Below are 9842 nucleotides of genomic sequence, written 5' to 3'. Positions count from 1 at the left end.
ATAATCAATAATTCTTTACTTTCGAACCATCTCTTCGTCGGTGCAATCAAGACTTTGAAAAGCTCGGCTGCATGTAAGAAGATTGATAGTTCAAAAACGACTGAAAAAAATATGTCATCGCTCTATTGAAGTCAATCTTTTTTTGTCTTTAACTTTGTAGGTTGAAGGTAATGGAGTGCTAATCAAGGGATGCTCTGACTAATTTCAAGAATCAAGACAAAAATTTGTTGAGCTTTAAAAACTGCGAGATTTAACAGCACGCCCATTACTTCAGTTGATTAGTTCCTTTTTGTCAAGCAAAAACCGGTGCAGGAGACCGTCTGCAATACTAATTATATGCCAAGTATTTATCTAAGTAACCTGAAACGCGCGATATATTTAATGCCTTATCTCTCTACGAGGCCTGTTCCAATGTATGTTGTGGTTTGGTTTCTGATAGAAGGTGTATACGCAATATTTATAGACAGAGGCGAACTGAGCAAATACAAGGGGGAAAGCGCCAAAGGGAGATTTAAAAAGCACAATAACCCTCACTCGTCGTCAACTGCACGCTTCTTTGCGTGCACAAAATTGCAATAATTTGGAATGTAAACTTAAGGGAACCACACTAGACTTGATTGTTCTGTTTTGGATCGAACAAAACCAAATTCTGCAAAAGTTATGCATCTCAAAAATCTCGCAAAATATATTGATTTAAAAAATTTCTGAATTTTAACGTTCAATATCATCGTTGTATTAAGCATGTCGCTTCTTTTTCAGATTCATTGAAAAAAAAAACATTAACTGTGTTAACTTATTAGTAATCGAATTTCAAAACACATGCTTAACTGACAAGGCCGCAAAGGAGTGACACTTAAAGTGGCAACAACTTCTGCGACATGGGTTATAAAAAAGTTGCTTCGCAGTATAACACTAAGCTACGCTTGTGTATTGAACAACCGAAGATCGCCGTACTTGTCGAGTTTTTGGAGAGAGAGAGGCTGGCTGGTCCTCCATTGCTGCTTGTTCTCCGAACGCATGTTTATGTAGCAAAGCTTGAGAAATTATGTCACAGTGAATTTTTTGAAGATGAAAATTGGGCGTATCAGCTGTTCTATGAAATACAAGTTTTGAGCGGAAAAACATGTTACAAAAATGGATGTCACAGATGGACTTTTTATGCTACAAATAAACCCTTTTTTCATTAGCCTTTCTGAGCTTGGAAGAAAAAATCTAAGCTCTAAGATTTCAAATTAAATATATTTATAGACATTCCCGTATAACTCATATACACGTACAATACATTAATGGGCGGTCAAATTGATAAAAACCGGGAATACTCATACTTATTGCACAAAAACTTATGAGTGATATCGAATATTTCAAAATGAATTTGTATAGTTTGTTTTATACTTTGTCTGAAAAAAGGATTATCATATTACAAATGAAACATACTAATACCAAAAAGTGAAGTTAACAACAGTTGTGAGCTCTAACTAATACAAATCTGCATTCCTTGACCTTGAAATTAATAATTAGCCCCTAAAAACCTGATACTTCGCAAAATTTTACCGAAAGAACTGTTCTGTTGTATTATTATTCAACTTTCATATAAATCTAGCTGGTTGTGTAACATCTTCAAATCTCTCTAACCTCAAGAATAATTTTGTTAATCAATAGCATTCCTTGCTGGAATTTTGAAGTTGCCACAAAACCACTAAACATACAATTCAGTTAATCTGTGCGACTATATCAAGTAATTAATTACACAGTCCTTCCATTTTGATGGCATCTCTTCCAAGATCTGCTTCCACTTAACTTCTAATATCGTTTCTGCTGACATTCATTTCTAGTGATAATATGACTTGCATTTTTCTGACGTCACTTGAAAATAAAATTATCATTCCATCCAAAAATTCTTCTCTCCTTTCTTTTTTTTTTTTACTTCAGACTCATTTTCATCTGGTACTCCTGCTCGACTGCATCCCATGCTGACTCATCCCAGGGGTTGTCCAGATCTTCATCCAGTCCCTTCGCTTGGTCCCTGGATCCTCCTCGGGCTGATCCAGATTTGGGTCTGCTCGAGGATGTATTCGAGGTGCCAGAGGAACCCCAGTCGTCCCAGGAACTGAAAGAGAATTCGACCAATAAGTTAAATTTCACTCAAATTCAATACTCTATAAAACAATTTTATTAAAGTAAAAATCTCTACACAACTTTCAATACAATTTGTGACTTAGCGGATGAACGATGGATCAAAAACTTCAGCGAAGAAGGGCTAAGAATATCATAGAACTCTTTTAAGTTCGAACAATTGGTTTTATTAAGTTGGATAAAGACTTCCGATTCCTCAAAAAAATTATGCTAGCCAAAGTTAAATTTCAAGATCTGGGATTTTTTTGGGCACCAAATTCACCTTCCGTTTAAAGAATATCAAGAAAAAACTGCAATTTGCAATCACGAATACTTTAAGATTTATCAAAAACAGGACATCATAATTGCAACTAATTATTACTCTAGGCTTCTACATACCTATCATTCCAACCATCCGCCGCACTATTTCCATTCTGACTGCTTCTCGGCTGCTTATTGGAACTAGACGAGCCATAAAAGGAACTGTGCTGACTGAAATCTCCTGCTGAGTTGTCATTGTCGCCTGTGTTTCCACTGTTGTAGTTGTCCCCCGCTGATTGGTAGGAAGGGGTCGTTGAGCTCTGTTGACCTTGACCGTATGGGTCACTCCACATTTTGAACCCCGTCTCTTGAACCTGAAATTTACTTTGTATCAGTTTTTAATCGTTTTTTTTTGGTCGAATATTGGAACTTTCGACTTTGAACAATCAAATTTTCAAACTCGGAATTTCAAAACAAACTGCATGAGCACTTGGTTCCAAACTAACTGCTGTTACAGACAAAACTTGCCCATTACATTGACTCTTGTCACTTTAAATTGAAATCTTTCGGAGGCTGTAATAATGGCTCTAAATGCCAAATAATTTTGGTTAAGGAAGCAGTTCACAATTCATCGGGAATTTTGCACCTGGACTTTCAAACAATGGTTTAATACTTCGACTATAAATACATACGCCTTTTTAAATATATGATACTGTAGTAACAGAACGGCAAATTATCAACGAAGATAACAGAAAAGTTTTTTTTCCTCGAAGGCACTCATGCATATAATATTTTATAATAATTTCATCATGCTTCATGATAGTCGCTGCAACGATTACAAGTAGTATTTTTAAGACCATTTATCCACGGGGGAAAGGACCAACACAAGAGCTGTACAGCTCATCACGGCGAACCGCTGTTGTGCCCTTGTTTAAGAACTACATGCTATTTTTTTTTGGTTATTTTTCTGGGCTGGGTAATGTTGCTTCACCCTCAAGCAACGAGCACGGATCATGGTGGGCCTCGAACATCCGACCTTTCGATTAAGAGGCGGAGACGTAACCACTTCACCACCGCTCCCCTTTCAGACACACAAACTTTGGGCAAACTAACTTTACTTCTAGTGCCATCTAATTCAATTCTCCTAAATGAGCAACCTAATTTTGAACTCGCGATCATGCAATGTGTTTCAGCTGACCATACTTACATTAGCCTGTTACAATGAAAGCTGGTTACTATGAATGAATTTAATTCGAAAGAAGCCACAACATCAAGACATTTCAGAAATTAGTACGTTAGACCCTAACCATAAGAAAAAAAAGGATGCAAAAAACTTGTATTAATATAAGGTTTGACAAGCAGCCCAAAAAACACAGCTTTCGTAAAATACAAAAAACACATAGCTTTCATAAAATCACAAATTACTTCTTAACTACAGAGGCAATAACTTTTCTTCTATTTATTTTGAAGAACAATTTAATTCGTGGAAGAGCATTGATAACACAGAAGTGAAGCTGCACTTCGCAAACACCGGCAAAAAGAGCAAAGTGGAGCTTTAAAAAAGCAAAAAATAAGAAAATTAGATTAAGCCGAGTAAACGGGATTCGAATCGCGGACCTTCGGATTATGCAGCATTGTCTTTCTGAGTGCACCAATACTTCTAGCTCCCATACACAACTTTCACGTCAAAAAATAGTCAAAATCAGGCACTCTAATAAAGCGGAGAATACACAGGCTACTAAACCTCGTCAGAAATAAAACTGAGCACAAAAGTGTGTGAGTGAGGTTCGAAATTAGTCATCTATTCAATTTTGCCTGGAAATATCATTTCGCTCAATTGAGAAAAAAACTCAATCGATAGTTGCTGAAGTTTGAATGAACTCAAAAAACCGATATAAGTTTTTTTCGATCCCGTACGCCTTTGAAAAGATCTTACAATCTCAAGCATAACTTATGTGATTAATCACTGTTTGATAAAAGCTTATTTTTAAAGAAAAAAAATCAATGATTTCCTAACAAGATTAAAAAGAAGTTTTCATAGGCCAAATAAGCTTATAAGTTATTAAAGCTAGTTATTGAAGTTCACCGACCTCTCAAATTTTTCTTTTGATTTTTTCTTCACACTTATTTCGACCAGTTTTTGCACTAAACCGTATTTGTTTTACAATAGATTGCCATCGTATCTATATTTAGAAACACTGACCTTGGATGCTAGGGAGGCTGCCCCAGTTCCCAAGTCAGTGAATAGAGTGCCACTTTGGTATTTAGAACTGGTCGGCTTAATTATGTTCTCATTCATCGTAGAGCCCAGTTGACCTGAAACAATTATAAACCCGAGTCAGAACAAAACATTCTCCATTGTGTAGAAAAAAAGGATTCAGTGATATTAAAAAAACTGTGACACTTAGTGAAAAATAATGCTTGTTCAATAACGATGTTTTAATTATTGCTCTCATACATGGGTATAAAAAGCTCAGTATATTTCAAAGAAAAAAAAACAAAACTGAAAGAATTCCCCAGCTTAGCTTTTTTGAAGATCACCGCGGTCAACCGGTCCTATCAACCAAAATAGATTTTTAATTAAAGAATAACAAATATAATAGTTCAAATTGCTAGAATCTCCCTTTTACATTTCCCACTTAGTTTTGTAAGAATTATAGATTTCTGTTATGAAAAAAATAACCAAAAACACGTAGACTAACCTGCTCCCTTCTTGGCAACTGTGCCCAGTTTGACTGCGTTGTCTTTGGCCACTGAGCCCCACTTGTAGGCAGACGAGGAGAGAGCACTCAGACCCTGCGAATGAAACTAACGATAACTTTAACTCCCCCCCCCCCCCCCGTACACTGTTCTGCGATCTAACACTAACACACTAACAGGATATGAATAGTGCTTATTAATCAAGTAAGTGTTACCGAGTATAGTGATCCAGTGACTCCCTCCATTTGGCTGTTCTGGGGTTCCTTCGGAGGGGCACTTCCGAACCCCACATACTTGCCACCTTGGCTAGGGGGAATGTCACTGAAAGAAAGATCACCAGTACAATCACAAAAAATCACAGGGTACTTAAAGCTTCTTAGGGTACTTAGTCAGTATATTTTCCACAATAACTTTCCTTTTTTGGTCTTTACCATAAAACTGCCAGCCACATTTAAAATACTTGGCGGCGAAAAACAGCTACTTCGTCATATCACTTCAAATCTTTTGTTCAATGCTTATAGTTATCAGTTTACTCTCAGCATTCTATTAAGTCAACCCTTGAACTTCGATTTTGAATTTAATAGGCGAAGCTTATAATCAATCATCAAAAATTCGCAATTAATGGTTTTGAATCCATAACATTATAAACAAAGCTTTTCAGAAAACAAAATTTTTAGAATTCCAAACTTTAGATACTGTTGAACTTTTTCGTAACTTCGATTGATACTGCTAATTTGTAAATTAGAAATCAACTTAAACTCTCAACAAATACATTGAAATTACTTACTCGCGTTTGCTCTCATTTTCGTGCTGTAATCTGGTGAAGAAATCATCCTTGCTCTTCAAGTGGGCGTCACTAAAAAAATTTTAATAAAAAAAATATGCTCAAAAAATCAGTACGTAGTTGGTTTCTTGAAAATTAAACGATTAGAAATTAAACAAAGATTTTTCTTAACTCCTCTCTACTAGTACGTGCATCAAGAACACGGAATCGCATAAAAAACATATACAGCATAACTACCAAAATTCTGGTTGATTCTAAAGACAAGGAAGATACATAATTGATGCCGAATTGTTGACAATATTGTTGACCTTGCACAATTAATTGAGTTTTTTCGGTGACCTTGAATCATACTTTTTGTCTGGAAAATAGCTTTTGCTTGGATTAACTTTCTGAATTAGATCATTTGCTCTTTTTATTATATCTTTCCGTTTAACTTTTCGCAACTTTATAAAGTAAGCAAAAACATGTACCTGCTAAGGAAGTCTTCCAGACTGTCTTTGTCCAAATTAACATTACTGTCAGCTGGTCTCACAGAAGACACTCCATTCTTGTTCACTACTTTCAGTCCGGCTGAGCCTGCTGGCTTGTGTGGAATGTAACTCTGGGCTGGGGAGGTCTCTTCAGACCAGGCGCGACCTTCAGCTAGGGTCGAGATCTGGAGAAAAAAAATTGATTATTTTTTAGCAAATGTTATTTATCATCAAGATTATCACAACTGATTCGTCCACAAACGAAGTAATCAAAGTACGAGCTAAAATTTTTTTTCATTAAAAACAATTTTGTGACCATGAATAAGATAAATGACTTTGTGATCCTGACCAAAGGCTCTCCCCATATTAAAACATGAAAAACGAAAAAAAAGATTACACAAGTATTTTCTTCCTACAGAATATGAACAATTCACACAAAATGTGATTACACACGAGATGAGACTCCATGACGTCAGCCCGAATATGGTCCCTTTGCACATTACGCATGTAATTCCACAAGAAAAGATATCAATTAAGAATAAAATAAGATCATAGATCCGCTGTTCGCAATCTAATATCGTAACTGACCTTATCTCGATAGAGTGCAGCTGATTTGCTCGCATAAATGTCTGCGAAGGGAGATTTGTCTGTGACGTCACTGCGTGTCTTGAGGAATGATTTGAAATTGGCGTTGCCTCCCACTTTCATTTTATTCAACTCAGCGTCTTTCCATTTATCCATTGTGGTAGATCTGAAACAAAGATTTGTATGATCTTTCTGGATATTTTAATTAAATAACTATTTAGCGGCAGGTAAACTTTAAAATTTGAGATTTCATGAGAATGTTGTTTTTGTTGCGACTAAAACTGAAATACGAAGCTATATTTTGCAAAACCCCTTATTTTAGTATGATTTGCCTATTAAACGTTAACGTTTAGATTATTTTAATTGAAAAAAAACATATCGACATGAGTTAGAGACCTACTATCTGTAAGATGTCCACAACCATTAGACATAGATGTTCGTTTTCATGTGCCTCTGAGTGCATGATGTATATAAGTTTCTCTACCTTGTCTATGATTCAGAAAAATAAGACCATTCGCGCTAGAGGAAAATTTGCAACATAAGAGCTGTTCAGCTCTTCACGACGAACCGATGTCATGCGTCGATTGAGATCTATATACAATAATGAAACTGAAAGAGTTGGTGACTAGCCTGACGAAGCTGATGTGTACTCCCAGTCCCCTGTGTTTGCCACTGCACTCCAGACAGATCCAGATGCCATAGGACACACTCACCCACTGCGGAGAAAAGGTACCACAGTCGAAACATCTCTAAACCACAACCACACAACATCATCAAAACATAAGAACAGATTACACGTTCGCCTTTATTTGTTTGATCTTTCTTTACATTCAGAATTGATATAAAGTGATCAAAGTTGATATAAATAAGATTGAATATGTAAACAGTACTAACAGCAGTGATGCCCATTTAAAAAACCAATTTAAATTTATATAAATTTTCATTTTAATTTCAATTTTTTTTAAATATGAAATTATGAACCTACTCAATTTAAATGAACAATTTTAATTCAAATCGAGCAATTTAAATTGAAAAAAAAATTAAATTGCTCCGGCGGTGTTTGATTCGACGCCAAAGTACAGAGTTTACTCATGATAACTAATTTCACAGTTCCGCGGAAAAAGCAAGCAATCTAAATTTTCGCGACAAATTTGAAATTTTGTAGCAAATCGATATGCCCAAAAACATTGATTTGGAATTCTTTTCACAAAATCACAAAAAGTCCCCAAAATTGGCAGAAAAACTGCTAAAAACCAGACTGAAGGAACATTTAAATTTATAAAGAAAAATTTAAATAGTTTCGGAAAAAATTAAATTGATGCCAACAATTTTTTTAAATTTTCTTAAACAATTTTAATTGAAGTTTCAATTTTCATTTTTAAATGGACATCACTGATTAACAGTAGCAATTCATCATTGAAAGGATACGGTAACAAGATCAGCTGATCTGATTCAAGCCTACCCGCATTAGTTCGGATAAGATTGATTTCGGCATGTTTGTTTTTAAGTTCCCTCGTAGGTAGAAACAGATAATTCTTATTGATAGTGAATTTTAATTCCTGGGGGTTATGCTCATGACCGAGCTGTGAATGATCACTCATTGTGTTTTCAGACCATTGAATTGTGCAGACTTTTCAAAACACGAAAATGGTGAGAAAAATACTTTGCTGATGATGATGAATTAGCCTAAATTGCTCTAAAGTTGAACCATCTTTTGTGATTGCCACTTTTTGACAGAACTTTTTGACAAATGTAACCTAAACTGTACAACCTTCCAAATACTCAATTCTGATTGGCTTATGCAACTGTCTATCAATAGAGCATTGTGCTATGAGAGGCTCTTGTGCTTTCCACACTTACATTGTTTTCTTGAGTGAGCCTCAAGTCTTTGAGCACATTTCTAGTCCTGGGACTGGCCATGTTATGTATTGGTAGAAGGATGGCACAACTCAACACAAGGCTGCCGCTCACAAACTTACATCTAGTAAGGTCAACTCAATCCATAAGTAAATAGAACATTAACTCTGAAAAACAAAGAACCGCATACCCAGATTGATTTACGATATATCTTTCTGAATCGTTTCCACTCAAGTCAACATCCTCCCGCCTCCCCCCAGATAGACCCAGTTAAGATCTTCCACCCCAGCATTTAATTCGCATTAAAGTTGCTAAGCTCTGCGTGTAAAATGCTCGATTCGGATTGGCTGAAAATTTCCCAGTTAGAACCAAGTTAACATCCTACCCCCCCCCCCCCAAAGGCTTTGGGGGGATGTTAACTTGGCCCGAATACTGTTTAAGGAAATTTTCTTCTGCGCATGCTTCGCAAGTAATGAAATATAGTCCCTTCTACATCGTCCCTTCCCCCTCAAATACAATTAAATGCAGGAAAAACTAATCTAACAAATGTACATCTAATTTAACAATTTTTTTAAGTATTGAGTTTCAGAAAAACAACAATTTAGATCTTACGGAATTTCAATAATTTTTTTGACAAAAATAACCCAAATTGAGAAAAGATACTTTTAAAAAATTTTGCCGGGAAATCTGAAAATTTGAATTTTTCGCACCGTCCGTGATTTGCCATCCAATTAGAAGTTGATTTTGCAGTCAACTTTGAAACAATCAAACGAGCTAAATAAGTGTATAATCCATTCATTAATGGTCTTTTCTACCGCTTCCCGCCGCATACTCATTTTAAAAACATAAACATCGGTGGATATTCAACAAACCACCATATCTATAAACCACCATATCTTGAAGCCGAAACTACATCACACTTACGTAAATTACATAAGAATTACGTAACAATCGCATAACAACAATGGCAATTTCAATGGAAATCTGTTGTTATGTTACATAATAATAATTTTTTTCGGCTTGTGGTTATCTCATTTTCGGTTTGTTGTCCATTTGACTTGTTGGCATACCAC

At 35.7% G+C, this 9842-nt stretch overlaps 1 protein-coding gene across 1 annotated transcript; it reads right to left on the bottom strand.

The window, feature by feature from the left end:
• Positions 1-1213: 1213 nt before the first annotated feature.
• Positions 1214-8932, bottom strand: LOC134855352 (ADP-ribosylation factor GTPase-activating protein 1-like). Its single transcript, XM_063871849.1, has 10 exons — positions 8773-8932; positions 7543-7661; positions 6916-7078; positions 6328-6512; positions 5861-5929; positions 5289-5394; positions 5076-5169; positions 4577-4689; positions 2512-2747; positions 1214-2107 (listed from the first exon to the last, which is right to left on the bottom strand). The coding sequence occupies exons 1-10, from the start codon at positions 8830-8832 to the stop codon at positions 1921-1923; spliced, it is 1332 nt and encodes a 443-aa protein (XP_063727919.1). The 5' UTR covers positions 8833-8932; the 3' UTR covers positions 1214-1920.
• Between the last annotated feature and the right edge of the window lie 910 nt (positions 8933-9842).

This window comes from Symsagittifera roscoffensis, chromosome 10 (assembly GCF_963678635.1).
Source record: "Symsagittifera roscoffensis chromosome 10, txSymRosc1.1, whole genome shotgun sequence".
NCBI lineage: Eukaryota > Metazoa > Xenacoelomorpha > Acoela > Convolutidae > Symsagittifera > Symsagittifera roscoffensis.
The sequence above is the reverse complement of the archived record's forward strand: the minus strand, read 5'-3'. Positions and strand labels throughout refer to the sequence as shown.